The sequence below is a fragment of the Magnolia sinica genome, chromosome 9, assembly GCF_029962835.1.
Source record: "Magnolia sinica isolate HGM2019 chromosome 9, MsV1, whole genome shotgun sequence".
NCBI lineage: Eukaryota > Viridiplantae > Streptophyta > Magnoliopsida > Magnoliales > Magnoliaceae > Magnolia > Magnolia sinica.
In genome coordinates, this window is record NC_080581.1 from 68,392,698 (window position 1) to 68,413,944 (window position 21,247).

General features: G+C 37.2%; 1 protein-coding gene across 3 annotated transcripts in view; it reads right to left on the reverse strand.

The window, feature by feature from the left end:
- Positions 1-21,247, reverse strand: part of LOC131255592 (uncharacterized) — a 34,124-nt gene that overhangs the window by 3,742 nt on the left and 9,135 nt on the right. For all 3 annotated transcript variants that reach the window (XM_058256338.1, XM_058256339.1, XM_058256340.1), the window contains exons 5-6: positions 14,667-15,266; positions 8,333-8,515 (exon numbers count right to left, since the gene is read on the reverse strand). In XM_058256338.1, coding sequence (XP_058112321.1) covers positions 8,333-8,515; positions 14,667-15,266 — 783 coding nt within the window. The remainder of the gene's footprint in view (positions 1-8,332; positions 8,516-14,666; positions 15,267-21,247) is intronic.

Consider the following 21,247-nt stretch of genomic DNA (forward strand, 5'->3'; position numbering starts at 1 on the left):
CGATGTTTGAAGAGTTCGAAAATTGATTATGGGGAGGAATTGGTAAAAGAAAAGGAAAAATGTCTATGAATGAATTTGTCGGAAAAAAGATTGGGCCGAAAGAAAAGCAACAAGCCAGTCTAAACAAAATTTAAAAGAAATGAGATAAAGATAATATATGTCTTTCTATTTTTCTCTTATTGTACGCAAATGATTTACCTTTTAATCTTGTAAAGAGCTCCTTCTTTGCACCAATGATGGAAGCAGTTGCAGCATTTGAGCCAGGGTTGATGCTTCCATCATACCATGAGGGAACAAAATTTTGAAGTTGAAAGTTGAGTCTATAGAGAAGCCCATTAAAGTTTACAAGAAGGATGGATCAAGACTAGATGCACGATAACGTCGGATGGGTGGATCAGTAGACTGAATCGGTCTATTATAAACATTTTGGTTAATAATCCAAGTAGTAAGTTTTTTTTTTCCTTTGATACGTCCAATATTTCGACGTGTTGATACTTATTGAAGTCTTGAAGATGGGAAAAAAGTCAAATTCCATGGATAATGACTCTACATGGGATTATTTTTCGAAGGTGGATGACAACAATAACCTTCACCTAAAATCAAGGTATTCTGTATCGGTAACGGTGGCCATAACGGTCACCACCATTACCAATACGGGTATCGGCCATAACGGCCGATATGAGGGCGTAACAACCGTTACAACGCCCATAACGGTTGAAATTTTTCTTTTGCCCAAAAAATTCTAAAAAAATATCTAGAAAATCAAGAATAACGTAAATATTTCAAATATGCATTCATTTTTTGTTTTGAACAGGTTTATGGTAATTTAACAGTCCACTCTTTGGTGAGATTGTTGTATTGGGTTATCTAATGAATTGCTTAATATGATTATGTCTCTAATGTTTACACATCACAAACAAGCGTTAGAACTAGAAATCAGAAAAAGGCATAAATACTGCTTTTTCAATTTTTTGAACAAAAGGCCCTCGGATATAATATTCGCTCAAATCACTTCAATCCACATTTTTAATCTTAAAAGCTATAGTAAGAGTGGTCGAAATCTGCTGTAAAATAATATAGGAGAATTTTTAGAATGAGAAAAGTGAAAAAAGAGGAGAAAAATGAATTTAAATTGAAAAAAAAAAAAAAAAGAGGTGATCATTTTCCGACCGTTACGGGAGTAACGGTTGTTATGCCCTGTAACGGCCCTTACGGCCACCATAACGGCTAATACGGTCTTAAAAAACCAACCACCCCTTTTCACCCCAGTATCACGTAACGATCATGGCCGTTACCTATACGTATCGACCTTTATGGGCGTATCGTAACGGATACGGAACACCTTGCCTAAAATGTAATTTTTTTAAGGCTTATTGGGGAGGTGTTTGAATGAAACATCACCTTACACGAACTAAGAAGAATGCAGCAGCGTGTTCCCAAGAGAATGAGGATGTCGGGGATAAATTCAAGAAATTGTCAAATAATGATCATGACTAAAAAGAAGCAACAAAAACAACGAGAATATTCTAATAATTGATTATGAGGAGGAATTGGGTAAAATTAATAAGAACAATGAATCAATCAGGTAATTTTTCATTTATTTTGCTTGTTTGACTTCTTTAAGTAGTTAAATCATAGGTGTATTTTTGGTTTTTGGTTGTTTTTAGATTATTTAGTTTGTTGTGTATTATTTAATGTATTATTTAATCTTTATATTATTTATATAATTGATTCATGGGTTTATGGTAGGAGAGTTACAGAGACGAGTGTCCAAAATTACAAAAGCTACCTATCCGTATTTTGAGTCTGACATTTAATGCTACTGGTTATGAGCACAACTAGAGTACTTTTGAGCAGGTGAGAAATTATTGAATTCATTACTTGCCTTATATATTCACATGTAGTGTTATTGGTCCCTATGGAATTATACGTTCATTGCAAAGACATTTGAAAAAGATAATAAACTCGAGCAACAGAGATTGAATACAATCGTTTTCGTAAAATATGATCTCTAGCTCAAAGTCCGACATGCAAAGAGAGAGAGAGAGAGAGAGAGAGAGAGAGAGAGACCAAGGGCTTGATCCTATTTTCTTAGCAGATATGAATCCGATGATGAGTGGATAAACGAGAATGAGGATCCCACCCTTCCTAAAAATACCTAGATGGACATGGGTGAATGCTTTATCGATAGATTAGAGGATGTGCAAGAGGTAGGCAGCACTACTTCAGGACCAAATAGGTGACGTGGTATGTTTACATCTTATAGACTTGTTGTCTAGTCTTCTAGTCTTATAATTATAATTAATAGTTTCATTTTCATCTAGTTATGCTAAATTAATAAGCATAATTCATAAACTATTTTGTAGATCCTGAAAATCTTGCAATTAGAAGTAAAGGAAGAGAGAAAGTTGAAGTGGGAGAAGACAAGGAAGAGGAGTCTATTTTTGGCATCAAATTCTGATATCATTTTTATAAATTCTAATATCAATGATTGTATGTAAGATTGATAAATAAGGTACTAGTATTAGTAATAGTGATTTTTATTTGTACTAACAACTACTAGCATGGACAACCTACTAACGGTTAGGATCATAGCTTACGTTTTAGATTACTTAGTTCTAGGCTAGATTTAGGGTTCGAACTCTAATTTGCATGGCCATTAATGAAATTGTTAATGGGAATATTGATAAATAAAATTTATAAAATGAATTAGTTATTAATTTTAGGAATAAGACAATGGCTAATATTATATCAATTTACCTAACGATGCCTACGATGAATAATGATACTTATAATTTTCAAATAATTATTAGCATTAATAATGTACTTAATATCAGTTAACGTGGCCCCGATAATCATTGTGATGGATAGAAATAGTGTGCTCTAATGTCAATAATAAGGTCTTAAGGATGACGAATAAAATACTAATATTTTAATGATAATAACAATTTATATATATGTACGTATATCACTTAATATAAGTATGGACAATTACTAATGGTTAATCACATCTAACTTAAAAATCCTAAATGATGTTAACAATGATAATTAAAGTAATCTAAATCTGGAGAGAAAATATAGACTCACCCTGTCAACTCGGTGAGTCGACTCGGTTTGAAATCGAGTTGACTCCATCTCCTCTCTCCTTCTTCCTTCTCTTCTTTTGCTGGTTTTCTTTATCTTCTTCTCATTCTTTTTCTTTTCTTTCTTTTACTCCTTCCTGCAGCTGGAAGCATCCCGTAATGGCCGAACTAGGCCCAACTTGAGCCATGACTCGACAGTGAGTCGGGTGCAGCACAGGCGCACCCCTCACTCTCATTTTCTCTTTTTTTCCTTTCACTCTCTCCCTCTGGCCAGCGACAGTAGGGCCGAACCGAGACTCAACTTGAGCTGAACTCGACCGGGAGTCAGGTTGCAAGCCACCTGACTTATCCTTGACTCGGTTCGGTTTGAGCTTAAGTCGGCAGCCACACCCTCTTGCTCTATCCCTACACACCTTCCTTTATTCCTTCTTCTCTTCATCACGCCTTTCATTGATGATGATGGTGCCGTAGCCGACCAAGAATAGATTTATTTAGACTTCTATTTTCTTTTTTATTTATAAAAACGATTGAATACATTATACATGTAAATGGGGATGGGGAAAGGTTATTTTTTAATGATGCAGAAAAATTACGTTTACAAGGGATAGGCAAAGGGTTATTTTTTAAAAATTGGTTATGACATGACACAACGCAATGACACATTTATACATGGTATATGGTTGATCACAAGATTAATATCATGGTTAGATTTTATTTTTTTTTTGCATATTCATGAGAAAATGGATGGTCGATATGTATTTTAATTTTTCTGATTTATTTACAATTGTTTTGTATTTTTTATGACATTTTTTTGAAAATCGGAAGGAAAAAAATCTTAAGATTTATGATACAAATTATATGATACGAACCATACCCGATTACGATTTATGATAGATAACAATTATAACAACATTGTCTATAAATATAAAAATTGACAAAAATTATCTCAAGCGATGTGCATAGCATGTTGGCGGATTTGCTTGGCACTCTAGAAAAAGAGACGGATTTGAATCTCAGACCTTGCACATATTTTCTATTATGAAAAGCAATAACTGAGCAAGTGACTTGGTTCAAGTCATGTCGAGTCGACAAAGTCAACGAGCCAACTTGACGAGTCTAGCCAAGTCTCAACTAAGTAGAGCTCCCCAACGAATTTCACGGTGACTTGGCTCAAAATCTCATCAAGTTGACTTGACTGAGTCTGAGTCAAGTCACCGAGTTTTAGAAATACAAGTAAATCTCTCTTGACCACTCCACTCTTCACCTTTGTTCTTTATGTGCTTCACTTAGAAGTCAAAAGGAAGAAATGCTAAGAAAAGAGCTGTTGAAATTTCTCAAAGTTTCAAATTGCTTACAATGATGGATCCCCGGGGTGTAACAATCTCTAGTCTACCAAATGAAATTGGGTGTCTAATCTACTTAAGGCACCTATGTCTTAAGCTTTGTCTATTGAAAACACTACTATCTACCATAAGCAGCCTATATAATTTACAAACCCTAGATTTAAGTCGTACTTTTGTCAAGATACTACCTGATAACATTTCGAAGATGAAATTGGTAGGGACTTGTGGTTGGGACACAAGCAAAGTTAATGGTATTCGTTGGACATAATGATCCCCACTAATACCGTTACGCATAACGGCTGTTACAAGGGGCATAACAACCGTTAAAGCCTCACAACAGTCAATTTTTTAAAAGAAAAAAAAATCCAAAAATATGTCAGAAAAAATCCAAAATATTGAGAGGATTTCAAATATGTATTCTTTTGTGAATTTGAACATGTTTATGATGGTGTAACGGTCCACTCCTTGGTAAGAATGATGTCTTGGCATGTCTAATTATTTTATTAATTTAAAAAGCTTAGATTAAGACCAAATTGGCCTGAAATTCATGCAAGCTATGGAACTCATCCTACTAATGCACATCTCTAAGTATTTACCATTGTTCTCCCAAGAAATTTTAAGAATTAAAATGAATAATGTCACTAATTTGGAGACCACTCGAATGCCCCTAAAATGGCACAAAATTCATGCAATCAATGACACTCATCCCACTTATATCCCTAAGAATTCGAAATTAACGCCCACCCCCCCCCCCCAAAAAAAAAGTAATAATAAGAATATTAAAATTCAATTCAAATTAATAATGTGACCGATTTGGGATACCACTTAGATGCGGCAAAATCAATTCCAAATCATGCATTCCATGACACTCAACCCACTAATGTGTACCCTTAAGAATTTGACATCATTCTCTCTAAAACTTTTAAGAAAAAATTGAAAATAAATTAGGATGAATGGTATCGTCGATTTGAGAGACCACTCAATGCACTATTTTGGCCCCAAAATGCAATCTATGGCACTCATCCTACTAATGCAATCAGCCTGATGTTATTTCATTATCAGATTGTCGGATCGATAGACATTTATTTTTTTAAAGCATGAGATCGGTAGACATTTATTGGATGTGAAGAATGAAAAAGATCAACTGGTCTTATTTCAACAAACAAGTGTCTACAAACCAGTGGTTAGGATCATTCAAACAATTTGATTTTGAGACTGACTTGGCAACAACTGATCCCATAATTTAATTGGTTTGCTTTGAGTTACTATATGCCATGTGTTCAATTTTCTAAGTGCAAGTGTATAAATGCCATGCACCGCTAGAGTATAAAAAAGCAACCTTTTAAAACTATAGTTGGTTTCCTTCGAAAAGACACGAGAGAGAGAGAGAGAGAGAGAGAGAGAGAGATGGATGTTGCACCAGCCCACGGGAGAAGGACAAGGAAATGAAAGAGGAGAAGCAGCCAACCGTAGCACCAATGAAAGAAGAGGAGGAGGAGAGAGAAGGAGGACACGAGTCCCATCCGGCCATCCCATTATTTAGGGGTTTTTTCCTCCCTATCTTCCCTAGTAAAAAATGGGTTGAAAATGTTTTTTTAACCTTTACGAGCTTATCGTTACAGGGCTAATAGTTGTTATGGCCCCATAATCAGCCAATAGTCGTTACGCCTCCGTTTTACATAACAGTCATGCAACAACTGCTTTCATCATAAGTGTGAAGAGGGGGCTTTTCATAAGATTAAAATGTAGAGCGGTCATGTACAAGAAGTGAGAAATAAAAGGGCATACACTATTTCTATATCCTTTCTTCCAAATTTTATTTAAAATGGCTTGTTGTTTTTCTTTCGGCCCACCCTTTCTTCCAACAAATTCATCCATAATCCTTTTTCCTTTCCCTCCACCCAATTCCTCCACATTAACAATTATTGGAACTCTTCCAACATCACATTCCCATTTTTCTTATTGCTTCTTTTCAGTCACATTATTATCCAACGACTACTTGAATTTTTCCGCAACATTATCACCCACTTGGGAACATGCCACTGTATTCTTCTTAGTTCATGGAATGTGATGTTTCATTCAAAACACACCTCCCCAATAAGTCTTCCCACAAAAACTACATTTTAGGTAAAGGTTGTTTTCATCCACCTTCAAACAATAATCCCATGTAGGGTCATTATCCATGGACTTCAATTTCTTTCCCATCTTTAAAACTTCAACAAGAGCCAACATCCAACCCTACTTATTAAGAAAAAACGACTATTTGGACTAAAATAAACATATAAAATTATAAATCATTAATAAAATGACAAGAATTTTGAAATAAATGAAAAACAAAGGAAATAGACAATAATGTATATTTTACCCTAAAAAAGAAAGAAATGAAAAAAGAAACGATTAAAGAGGTATTTTATATTTATTTGTAATTATTTTGATATAGAAATCCAATGAAACAATCGAAGTTTGATTCTGTTAACCGACAAACTGATATAAGAATTTCTTTCTCTAAATTTTTTTTGGCTCCACAATCTCCAAAACTCTCCACTCTTTCTCACAAGAACCAAATAAAGTGATTTTCTAATGTGGGTGGGCCCTACAAGGGTTTTAAAAACAAAAGTCCTAAAAAACAATTGCAAAAAACAGAAAAATAAAAAATTGACTTTTCACTAGAATTTTCCAGGTGAATTATGCTCGTTATCGAATCGTACAATTCACGATAAAATCATACGATTCAGATTTGAATTGTACAATTATTTCCAAATTGTAATTCATGAATAGGATTCATATTGTACATTGGTACAATACGATTTGAATCATATATTGCATGATGTTGACAACATTGGTTAACAATTAAATAGATACAAATCTAAATCCATTATAGCTAGGTCTATGAATTTTTTGATACTCATCAATTGTTTAAACATCACAACTATAATAATAAACAACAACAAAAAAATTAGGTGGACACACGTACAGTTAATAATAGCAATTGGGAGGTAAAATCATGGTAATTTGTCACATAAGATGAAGTTTCTTCATTCTAATATTGGTACGACCATATATGTTCCTTGAAATGCTGGTGAGGCTTTGTAAGCCGCATGTAAAACAATAAAATCAAAATGCAATATAGTTTTGGAACAAATTGTATCAATCTTTTGCGCCAACCCACTATAAATTATGCATTCAATACTCTGTTCGAATTCAAGCCCACAAGAACCTCAGCATGCACTCCACTCCATATGTAGCTATGCATGCCAAACATTTCGGAAATTCAAGAAGTGCATTTGGTGGGCTCTACCATGGCACTTGCCTGTCACAAATTAAGGCAATTAAGTCAGCATGTGGACTACACATTTTGAGCAATGTTCCACAGTGAATGTACACTTGTGGCCCACCTTATAAGCAGACCGCCCCTTTTGGGCCATCTCGTCTACAAGTGGGACCCAGCTCCATCTGTGCATTGGAAAATGTGACTCATTCTGAAGTGTGTGCAGAGGTGCATGTGGGTATAGGAAACCTCCTTACATCATCATCTAAGCATTATCCCAACTGAATGGGATCGGCTCCATAAATCCTTTTCCAACACTCCACTCTATTAAGGGCCATAGCGTCAGTTACACCATGGGTCATTAAGTCTTTTCTTACAACATCCACCCACATCATTTCCGGTTCCCCTTTCCCTTTTACAGCCTCCTAACATGCATGATCAATTTTATTGTATTGTTGTCTTCATTGAAATACAAAACATGATGCATGATACGAGCTAAGGATTATAAAAAAGTAATAAGATTATGAAAATTCATTCATTCAATACTTGGTATTTCGTTGCAAGGAGAATCTATTGTGATACATTCCAGATACAGTGCATTTTGATCTTTTTGAACACAGGGTAATATAGATATTTACCTGAAAGCCATCAGAGTTGCAGAATTCTCTATCAGCAAGCATGAGTATGTCTGTACTTGAAGTGGTGCATGGCAGAGTCTGTGAGTATATTTTCTGATCAGAACATGCAGCACCTTCCACCTTAGTGATGCTCACAAAAGAAGCCTTGCACAAAGGGCATGTTGAGACCTTTCTCCTTGAAGCCTACAAATGACACCATCTTACCATGAGGACAAAGTGAAGCTTGTTCCAAGGACTACAAAAGCTAGAAGGGACCCTTAATAGACAAGTCAAACTTCAAATTCATTCACATCAACACCCAGACCCAGCCTGCTTTATAATGTGGCATTAGGCTAAGTTAGAGGGCTGTGGAATGGGCCATTGCATGAGTTTTAAGGCCCAATAGGACCTGAACCTGGCTATGCAAAAACATCTGATAGGAAATAGCAGGCCAACTAATTTAACATCATCAAGTTGAGGCTTGGCTAGTGTTATCGACCAGGCCTGGACCAGGATGCTAAGCATATAAAGTAGGATGGGCCGTTGAGCAGCGAATTGCCACTTTTTGAAAGTTGGAAGTTCAGAGTGTCTAGTAATCACCTGTCTTTTGTGTGTGTGTGTGGAGAGAGAGAGAGAGAGAGAGAGAGAGAGAGGGATGTTCGCATGCAATTGACACTATGGGAGCTTCCCAGTGTCAAGTAGAATAGGCCCACCATGAAGTGTTTCAGACATCTACATGTCCATCAGTTTTGTTACAGGTTAAAGACCTGGCAACACAGCCTACAGGTTATAACAGTGAACAGATCAACCCGATGGATAGCATTCTTATCAAAGAACAGTTTGATACACCATTAAATACATGTCCAAGGCACACAAAAAAAAAAAAAAAAAAAAAAAAAAGGATAAATTCTTTTTCCCTTCATATTTTTCTGTATGTTTTTTGCTTAAAAATAAATAAAACCTATTGGACCAATACCAGGTCTTGAACAATGATATCAGTAAGCATATTGACCAGGTCCAAAACCATATGATAAGGGGCTTATTGTACCATATCAAACCTGAATCAGACAATAAGGGCCCATATCGGCTTCTTTTTTTCCTTTTTTCTTTTTTACACAAAATATATATATATATATATATATATATATATATATATATATATATATATATATATATATATATATATATATATATATATATATATATATTGGAAAAATAAGGGAAAATGTAAGACATCAAAATCTATATTTGCGTGTGTGTGTGTGTGTTTAACATGTATTCAATGGTGCATTAGACCATTCTTCAATAAGAATACTATCTATCAGCTTGACCTACCAAAAGTCAATCAAATAGGCCCTAATTGAACGCAAATCAATCATGATATGGTGGATTAAGGCCCACTACCTATGAATACAATAAAAAGATGGAAAGGAGAAAGGGAACAAAAAAAAAAAAAAAAAAGACAAGTGGTGGTTTGCCTCTTCTTCTAACATTTCCCAAAATGGTCCATTGCTTCGATTCCTCAAATCCCACTCAAACCTTGTTTTCTGATACTCAAAATTGCCCTCGCACTAATCTAGAATTAGTCTATAAGCCTTCTTCACAGTTGAAATGAAGAAGGAAGAAGAAAATGACCAAAAAAAAAAATCAAATGGGACCTGTATTGTCGTAACGTCCCTGTATCGATGCCAATACAGGGCGTATCAGCCTAAACGGCCCAATTTTTCTTAAGAGACCGGTTCATCCCCCTAAAGTGTAACAGGGGTGGTTGATATAGTTACGATCATTGTTCGGAGTACCCAGATATTATCTCTATCTCCAGCTCAGTGATATCGATGACACTAGTAGCGATACCGATACCACTGTTAGTATCAAAAATTCTAGATATTGGATGTATCGCTAAGTGTCGCCATTGTATCACAAATATTTTCAACTGTGCAAATTCCAGGTGTTGCTTATATCACCAATGTATCAATATCTCCAATGTATCGTGATGCAGGACAATTAACCACTTGCTCTAAAAGCTCGAACTGTTAGAGTATGGCAAATTAATCCCTTTATCTCATAGCCCAAGCCCCACATCGCATGGGTTAGGACCTCGGCCGAACCCCCCTCGTGGGCCCCAATTCACATGGGTACCGCCTCACATGGGCCACCCACCCCGAGTGTGTCCCCGCATCCCACAAGTTACCCCACTCGAGCCCGGTGTGAAAATACCCTTGCATTAATCACCCCCAGTGAGGAGTCTCGAACACGAGACCTCCCGCTTTGATACCAATTTGATGCAGGACAATTAACCACTTGCTCTAAAAGCTCAAACTGTTAGATTATGGCGAATTAATCCCTTTATCTCATAGCCCAGACCCCACATCGCATGGGTTAGGACCTCGGCCGAACCCCCCTCGTGGTCCCCAATTCACATGGGTACCACCTCACACGGGCCACCCACCCCAAGTGTGTCCCCGCATCCCACAGGTTACCCCACTCGAGCCCGGTGTGAAATGAGCATTAATTACCCCCAGTGAGGAGTCTCGAACACGAGACCTGTCAAACAACCATTTACTCCAAAAGCTTAAGCTGTCAGAGTATGGTGTATCAATGTATATCAAGGGACTTCATAACTTCAACACCCCCCGCACGCGCGGGGTGGGAACTCACACCATAAATAGGCCGAACTTGACTGGACCTGATTTTCCTGACCCCCCGTGGGAGAATAATATATTAGCGAGGCATATTTGCTGCTCTCGAGATTCAAACATAGGACCTTCCTCTCTGATACCATGTCAAACAACCATTTACTCCAAAAGCTTAAGCTGTCAGAGTATGGTGTATCAATGTATATCAAGGGACGTTATCACTTCAACAAGACCTTCCCCGTGGGTCACATGGGTCACCCACCCCTAGTGTGTCCCCACATCCCACGGGCTACCCCACTCGAGCCCGATGTGAAAATGCCCCTGTATTATATCGCCAATATTTTTTATTCTGTAAATTCTAGGTGTCACTTGTATCACCGGTGTATTTGTGATATTTCGATAATATCATCAATGTGTTGATACCACCAAAAATCTTTTTTTTTAATGGGCACATGGTTGTATGCAATGATCAAATTGTTGACAATATTATCATTAACGTAACATGGGCAATATCGAGACCACATTCGTTCGTCTCCTTTTTAGTTGTCGACGATTTCTCGACGAAATATCGTATGTTATCGATATTCTGAAATGTTGATGGATGTTTGGATTGAAGGTAGGATGGTTGGACGGATATATGGGATTGATGGGATGGTTAGACTGATTTCTTACAACAACATATGCTTTTAAGCCCCCCATTAAACGAAAACTTATCATGTATGCATTCTTTTTGCAAATTTTTTATTCCTACATATGCAAATATGTGTATTTTAGTATCTCCTGAAGTTCCATTGAAAATTTCCACCGTTTTTCCATGTTTACCCAATGGCTCCCTACATTTCCAATTATCGGTGATATCGATATTGTTTCCATATCCTCCGCCAGCGAAACCTATAATGATACCGATACTTCAAACACTGGTTACAATACAGTCAATATGGCCATATGATAATGGCTATCTACAACCATGATCGATACCGATACATAAAGCCCATCTCATCTTGTTTTCATTGCTGATACCGATCTTCAAAACCATAAATCCAACCATTTACATTCCTAAATAATGGGTAAAAATAAAATTGTCAAGGAGAACATAAAAGGGTGGAGACCACAAAGACATCCCTTGACAAATCCAGTAATGCCGGAAGCAAGTATTCACAATTTCATATGAAGAACCTAACACTGAATATTTATAAATAAATAAATAAAAACCTCTGGCCACTCAGAAAGAAAATATTCAGGCACATTGTATAGGGCTCATGTACAATGGGAAAGCATTTACATTTTGCATATTGCATGCGCAAACCACTTCATCAAATGGAATGGCGGGCATGTACAAGATTCAAATCATTCACCCTACAGGCCCCACCATACATGGTCGAATATCTTACCAGACATGTTACTGACAACTTGATCTGAGTAAAACAAACACTTTCAATCCAATTATGTGGCTACAATCAACACAGAGACATAATTTTTAGGCCTTGATCAATAATGTTCTGTTTTTTTCTGTCTTTTCTTTGAAGGGCTTGACCAATAATGTTATCAACTGCAAATGATCAATCCTAATCTAGTACCGCATTTCTCAATGGAAACTTATCTAGAATGAGGATTTGTACATTTACAATTAGCATTCATGATCACAAAGCAAGTCATGACACTAGATTTAATGGCCTAGTAGTTTCGCATTTACAGACTAAGAGGTTATGGCATAAGTTTGATGTTGGCTGCCAACTTGATGCAGCCCTCCTTTATCCGGGCTGGGAACCAGCAATGAGAGCATAAAACTCCCACAAGGGCAATGTAATCAACTATTACATAGGTCGATTACAATCAAGTGCTATCTAATAGTCTATTACATTAAATAAGTCGATTACAATCAATGAGTTGCCTATCCTAATTAGTTGGGATAAGGCTTAGATGATGATGATGATGATGATGACGACGACGACGAGACTAAAAGGTTTTAATCGTATGGTACTGACATATTCTGAGATGTGGGCCCGAGTCCCCCTATCAACATTATCATTTAACCTGAGAAAACCATGAAAAATGGTAGATGGAAAATATTTGGCTTTAACTTTTTAGGTTTCTCCTTAAAAAAAGCTTAGCAGTTAGCGCTAACGTAGCTAGTCTCAATCAAGGAATTCACAAACGGTATCGATGGCCACAACAGCCACCACCATTAACGTTACAATACAAGCACTAATGGCCTTAATTAAAAAACAAAGTACCGGCCTATAATGGCCGTTATGGGCCATTCTTTCTATAATAGCCTTACAGCCCCGTAACATGTAACGGTTCCCACCATTACATTTACGTACATAGTTTTCAATATTAGTATCATATTGACTGATACAGCCTTATCGTATCTGTATTGCCCTGTATCAAGTTGTATTGGCCGATAAAAGGTGATGCGCCCATAAAGTCCCAATTTTGAATTACTATTTTTCAAATTTTCAATCATGTTTCTTATTCTTTTTTTCATTTAAATCATGGAGCAAGCTTAGAAAGTCATTTTAGGCTAGATTTATACCTATTTTCATATCAAAATAGATTATTTGAGTGGGATTCGACAAATCAAAGTGAAGTTGATCATTATGGAAAAAATCGGAAAGAATGATAAGCCTTCACTTTCTTTCCTATGTTTCCATCTTCTTTTTGTTGTATTTCAATGTAATAAGCACTACTTCACCAAATCATGCTTAATTGTGTTCAATTAGAGCCCATTCAGTTGACTTTCAACTGGTCGAACTGATAGACAACATTCTTATAAAGCAATGGTTTGATACACCATTATATGCATATCCAAAATACAAAATACAAAAAAATAATTAAATAATAATATTATTATTATTAAATTTATATTTTAATTTAAAAAAAATTAATATGTCAATTTTCTCTTTTTTTCCCGATATTTTCCTTAATTCTTTGGCGTAAAAAAATGAACGATACAAACTGATGATTCACGACGCCCATATCGTATCATTGGCCGAGCCGATGCACCTCCTAATACCGATATTCAAAACCATGGTTATGTAATGGCCGTCACATAACCATTTTTTAATACCTTGGTCTCTGGGTCGAATCTCACAATATGTCAGATATGGTCTACAAGCATTACTTCAGCATATAGATTTCTTTGTTCTACAATAACAAAACCATTCCTTGTCAATTGCCACAAATGTTAAAGTCTACAAGAAGTGTTGTCAAAAAACTTCAATTTACAATTTACGATTTAGAATTTGAGTAGAATTTTTAGAAAAACGATTTGAATCCCTATGAATCCACTATATTTAGAAATCAAAGGATCCTAGTATTGTCGAATGTTGGTTAGAAATCAAAATATCATTCAACAAAGGTAACAAGAACATAAATTGTTAAGGATCCTAGTATATTTTTTTAAGGAAAATTTCTTGAAAGACAAAAATAAGGAAAGATAAGAATCATTTAATCTTTAAGTAACACCATGTGATGATAGTGTTAAAGTATTTAATTTTTTCTGATTTATATTTTTTAGAAAATCATTAAAAAAATATATGAAAATAAATTTTTTTGTTTTTTTTTAAAAAAAACTTACGATTTGCGATTCAACCCCTATTACGATTTATGATATGATAACGATTTTGACAACATTGTCTACGAGCACAAAGTTTGTACAAAGTAACAAAACAAAGCTGAAAAAAGAGGTGGACTATGCTGGGTGGAAGAGGACATACCATTTGATCAGCCCAGCTTTGTATGCATGAATAACAGAAACGGTGCCCACATGGTAAAACACCCCTTGTTGAACTAAAATCAGTCCAGCATATAACACATGATAATTCCATTGCCATAGGAAAACCAATTCCCTCTGCCAAGTCATTATCTCCTTTCATCTTTCCATCCTTATTCTCGTCAGCATCACAAACCCCATTCTGGGAAGTCGTTTCCCGGGGAGGAACAGCGTTATTATTACCATTTCCCAAGTTATGTGGAAGATCTCCTATGTCTTCAACTTCTTCCGGGCTTGTGCTCCTGTTTTCTTCAAAATTATTGGAACTATTTCCCGATGTTGTTATATTGGGTGGCAATGCATTCCCATTACTTGAATCATTCAATGCACCACTGACGTTATGAAGTCTGTTGCTGATGTCAATTTCAGAAGGCTCTTGCTCACAGTAAAGTACAGAAGAATCCAAGAGTTCGTTGAATGCATTCTTTTTCACAGGCCGGCGTCTTCTAGAGACAGGTTCAGCTGAAGTAGAGCTTCCACCAGAAGTAAGCACATTCCTTTTGTGTCTTGAAGAAAGCAGAGTGTAGGAACTAGATTCATCGGGCTGTTTAGTAATAGAATTCTTGAAATCAGAAAACTAGTACTTAAGATTGTTGGGCTGAGATTATTTTCATGAAAAAAAAAACAGAAGAAAAATAATGGGAACAGTAAAATTTATAAGAAAATTCAATCAAACCACATCATGAGAATAACTCACTGTATGAAGAAGAAAGAGAAAACTATAAAAGGATCCAGAAGTCTCAAAAAGCCTGAAAGTAGCAACAGTTGAAGGAAAAAAAAAAATGACCAGTTATAAGAAATGAAGAACATTTATATCCTGCAGAAATTAAAAGGAGGAAATGTATAATGTTCAACCGAGGAATCTACGTGGCCAATAAACTGTAAATGTAGGCCCAAGGATCGAAGTGATTCATATGGTAGGGCTGTCGTGGTTGGAAGATACCCACAAGCCTCCCTGTGGATTCCTATACAATATCGACCATTGGTTGTAATATTCCAATTGGAAGCCACAATCAAATGCAAGGTTTTCCAAAACAGTTACATAAAGGTAACGGTGGTAACCGTTATGCATTACGGGGTTGAAATGGCCGTTGCAGAAAAATTGACCCATAACAGCCCGTAATGGCTCCATAACAGTCTTGTAACAGCCATAATGGTCCATTACGTGGCCAAAATATATTTTCAAAAAAAAAAAAATTGTAAAGGCCATTATGGCTCATATCGTAACAATAAAGGCAGTGGCTGTTACGGCTACCATTGCAGATATGGAATGCCTTGATCAAATGGCTAGCATCACTAAATAGGGAATGTATATGTGCATACCAATTCCCAAGATGGACCCCACAAGATTAGCAATAGAGGTTGCAAAAATGCGACCCCCATCTGTGCCATTCTAGATCAAACAAAACACATTGTTTCTTGCATTGAGCATCCCATATTTCCAAAATTAGAAAACCACAATAAAGATCAAGATTCAAGACATTGGAGATGTCAGAGTAAACTGCAACAGATTTTACAGTAGTCCTGTTATAATCAGCCCTTCCCTTTTTATCATGATTATGATGTTTACCTTTCCAGAAATTTGCCCACTAGCCAATATGATTTCCTTATTCATTAGTTACATGTCATTTTCTGCAATTTTAATTATGTAATATATTCACAGAAAACATAAGGGTCTCATGTGCAAGTTAGACATCAAGAAAGTGACCACGACAACTGGGGGTTCCTCGACTACATGTTGTAGCGGTTGGGATGTGGACAAAAGTGGAAAAGGTGGATCCAATAATGCGTCCAGTCAGCCAAGTTTTTTAATGCTGATGAATGGGGCCCATAAAGACTTCTTCAAGGCATCGAGGGGTCTTCAGTAGGGCGATCCCTTCTCCCCCTTCCTACCTGTGGTGGTTACTAAGGTGCTAAGTAAAATATTGGACAAAGGTCAATCAGCTAGTCTCATTAGGGTCTGGGGATGATGAACCTCATATTGTTAAGTAAACAGTTGTGGAGGCTTACCACGGAGGATGGGAGTTTGTGGAGAGAAGCGGTTGCGAGCGACTCAAGAAGGGGGGAGGTGGGTAAGGGAATCTTCTTCGTACAAGGCTTCAGATGTGTGAAAGGATACTAAGAAATTGGTGGTTAAATTTGAGTGGATCAGTTTTTCTCTTGGCAATGGCAATGGGATCTACTTTTGGGAGGATGTGTGGGTCGAGGACAAATCACTCCTAATCAAGTTTCTAGATTAGCTTAGTTGTCGCTGGTAAAGAACATCCATATTGCTTGGTACTTCTCTATTTGTGGTGATGCAATGGTATTGTCTTCCTCATGACATAGAAATTTATCAGATGAGGAAGCGGATGATTTTATCAGGTTGTTGGAACGCCTTCGTTTTTATACTCATCTACAGGCAAGAGGGACATGCTGGTGTGGAGATTGGATAAGTCGGGCTGTTTCTCTGTTCAATCTTTCTACAAGTTGCTTTGGAGATCAACGGCGGGAGCAGGATGTGGCCACACCTCTAATGTCTGGTTCCATGGTGCCCCTCCAAAAGTTGCAGCATTCGTTTGGTTGGTGGGTAGAAAGAGGATCCTCACAATCGATAATCTTCAAAAAAGGTCGATGGTGCTCCCAAACATTTGCGTGATGTGCGTGAAAGACACGAAATTAGTTCATCACTTGCTCTTTCATTGCCCCCTTTTGCTCAAAGCATGTGGGATAGATTTTTCTATTTTCTTTCAGTTTCGTGGGTGATATCGGGGGGTCAATCGAAGAGTTGCTTTTGGCCTAGCACAATGGCGCGGTTGGGAAAGAAGGTAGGACGGTGTGGTGGCTTGTCTTGATGGTTGTTTTAGGGGCTATCTAGGGGGAAAGGAACAGTTGGTGTTTTCAGAACGAGTAGATCGGTGATGGATGTTTTCAATTAGGCTAAGATAGATTTAGTGATGTGGACCAATTGCTTAAAGGCCCTTGATGAATGTAATTTGTTTTCCTTGTTCAGGTCGTAGCTCTCCTTTTCGCCTTTGGCGATTTCTTTGAATAAAATTACAATACCTTTCAAAAAAAACATAATCAGCATTGAGTGGGCTAGTGTTTTCCCCTTAAATTCATATTGAGATAAGAACTGGAGGCTTCATTTTTTTTTAAACCATCATTTGCACCTTGTGCCTAGTGAAAGACAAACAATAAATGTATACGCTAATCTATTAAATTCATTGTGGTATGTATCGTAAATCGACTTATCACCTGTGCTTCTTGTGACAGCAGATAACTACGTAAGAATAATGATTCTTCAGCTTACTTGCTGTGATTTGAAAAGTATTACAGTGTTTAAGGCATATTTTGTGTGACTTTTGTCAAAGCATAAGGGTCTATTTGTTACCAGGACATATATATATATATATACGGAAACGCTCACCTGCGAACCAGTTCGTACGTACTATGTACGAACTTTTTTGAGAACCCATCATAGGTGACGTGGATCCAAAATCTGAACCGTTCATGTGAAGCAGCACCTCCTGAAACCCCCCAGGCCTAAGTTTTACTTTGATCTAAAACTTTGATGGGCCGTGAAAAATGAAAACAGTTTCCTCCCTTGATTTGCATTTCTCTTTACTATGGCCCACCAGAATATTATATCGGGTGAAAATTTGTCACATGGGGTTTTATGGGATTCCGCATCACATGGACCGTTCAGATTAGACACCCATGGCACGTGTGCAAAGGTGCGCACGTGCGTAGGTGCGCAGGGGAGAATGACTCTATATATATATAAGTTATAAACATTATACCTTTTCCCTTCACTTTACTATTAATGTTAAAAACAGCAAAATTGTCATAGAGAAAAACTTCATGAATTGTTAATTTATAAGTATTAGACCCTGTTTGGCAGACGCCTAAAAATGAGTTCATCTCATTTTAGTTAACAGCAATTATGTATTTGAAACCTCTAATACAAACCTCAATTTGTAGTGAAGGTTTCTAATACATAATTGCTGTTAACTAAAATGGGATGAACTCAGTTTTAGGCATCTACCAAACCGGGCCTTAATGTTTGATTCAGAAAGCTTTTAATGATTACAACCTCTCAATCAGTGTTCCTACAACAATATGTTGTACCTTACTACCAAACAGACCCTTAATGCAATGAGTTAACATCATATTAAAAAACAAGGCAGTTGAAGCATCAAACTCTTCTAACATTCAGGTATATTACCATCATGCAAAGGCTAACTAAATAGACATGTGTAGAACGTAATCCATCTACACATTGCCACATGTGACAATGGCACAAAAATGACATCCAAGTTGTCCAGCAGGTGGCCCCAAAATGCAATGTCCTAGCCCAAAAGCCAAGCCAGTCAGAGTAAGAAAAAATGGACCAATAAGAGAATTTGGCCTGGTCTTTTAGCATTTCACTTGTTCTGCATGCAGTTGCCCACTTGATGAATGAAGCGACCTGATTTCTGCACTGGTGCATCTGCAGGGTGGTGCCCAACTGATGAACAACTAAGAAATTCCACACATGTGCCAGTTACATAGGGGTATGTACATGCATAAGGAATTAGCATCACTCTTATCATGAATTATTAAGTTAAGACAAAATTGCAGCTTTCACTCTATTGACGATGCAGTAGTCCTTCAGAATTTCGCTTTATGTGGTTGACTTTTTCAAAAAAAAATAATCAAATTAAAAAAAAAAAAAAAAACAACTCTCAACTCTCAAGTCAACTTGGACTCGAGCCCTCTTTGAGTTGCAGTCAAGTCTGAAGTTCTTAAGCATCATCCATGATCATGTAAATTGAACTAATCATATTCATTATACTTTTGGCACGCTCATTTACTGCATCAGCAGCATGTTTTCAATAAAATATCAAAAGGTTAATTCAATGGTAGCTGACTCAGAAAGCAACGGCATGAAAAGGCATTTGTCTAATGGAAAGAGGCCCTGCATCTTCAAACTTGATTGGAGAAAACTTCTGCAATATCATATACACTCCCACTTTAACAGCAGCTTGACTCCAGTTATTTTGTAGCGCTTCCTTTTCCAGTCACAGGATGTATTGCAATCATAAATTCCTTTCCAAGAACAAATCATTTTTTAACACTCATACTTTGGAGTTATAGAACCTTATGGAAATACCTCAAAATTAACTGTAAACTAAGCAAAACTAACCTTTTAGAGGACATAGACCTCTTGAAAATTTCACTGGCTTTTAGGTTCTGTTTGGAGTGGAAAAGTGCACTAACACCCATTGAACCTGACTTAAGTTGCACAGACTTAACTTGTGAAATTGGTTTAGATTGGTGAGTGTGAGAATACTGTGTATATGGGATTGTGTCTGGGTTATTAGTTGTAATATACTATGTATAGAGAAGCTCTAAATAAGCTACCTTGTATAGTCTTGTAGAGTGGTTATTTAAACCCACCTTTGGGTTGAAGAAATATAGAAAAACATTCTCGAGATTCTTGAGTTTATATGGTATCAGAGTGAGGTTTCTGAATCTGTCGCACGACCGGCGCTCCTCCATTGATTCCTGCAGCCCATCATCGATTCCGGCGCTCCCACATCGAGATTCCGGCGGCCCCCATCGATTCCGGCAACCCCCATCGAGATTTCAGCGACCCCCATCGATTTCGGCAGCCCCCATCGAGATTCCAGCGGCCTCCATCGATTTCAACGGCCCCCCCAGATCCATTGCAGCAGATTCAGCAACAGCTCCCAATTTCTCAGATCCATTGAAACCCATCTCTGGCTTGCTACCTCTATCTTCACATCTAGATCCATTGATCTGAGATCTGTTGAACCCATCAAGTTGATTATTTTCCATCGACGACAGCGGCTCTACCTCTGCTCGTCAAATCCAATCCCACTCACCCAAAAATCAGTTGTACATTTCTTCTTCATGGTTTTTCTTTCTTATGGCATCTATGAATCCCTCCGATAAGATCGAAACTATCCATTTTCGGTTGGATGGGAAAAAATTTTCCCTGTGGCAATTTCAATTCAAGCATTTTTTAGCAGGAAAGAGCCTCTACGGCTATGTAGATGGTTCTATAGGCAAACCAAAAGATGAAAAGGAACACCTATCTTGGACCACAAATAATTCGAAAGTGGTCACTTGGATCATTAACAGTGTTGAGAGCAACATTGTAATTAAGCTCACGTCATTCGAGACTGCATCCGAAATATGGGCTTACTTGAAAATGTGTTATCAACAATCAACTCATGCCCGTCGCTATCAAGTACGGTATGAGCTGTCAAAATTAGAACAAGGAACTCTGAGTATACAAGATTTCTATTCTAAACTTACTTCCCTTTGGCATGAGATTCAACTTATGGATCCAGTTATTCCCGCTGCGGCGGTAAAAACAGTAAAGATACTTCGCGACACAAGTAAATTGATACAATTTCTGTATAAACTCCGTCCGAAGTTTGAACCAACCTGAGTCGCTCTGATGAACCGGCCTCAACTTCCATCTCTTGAGGCAGCTCTATCTAATTTGATGGCAGAAGAGACATTTGAAAACCA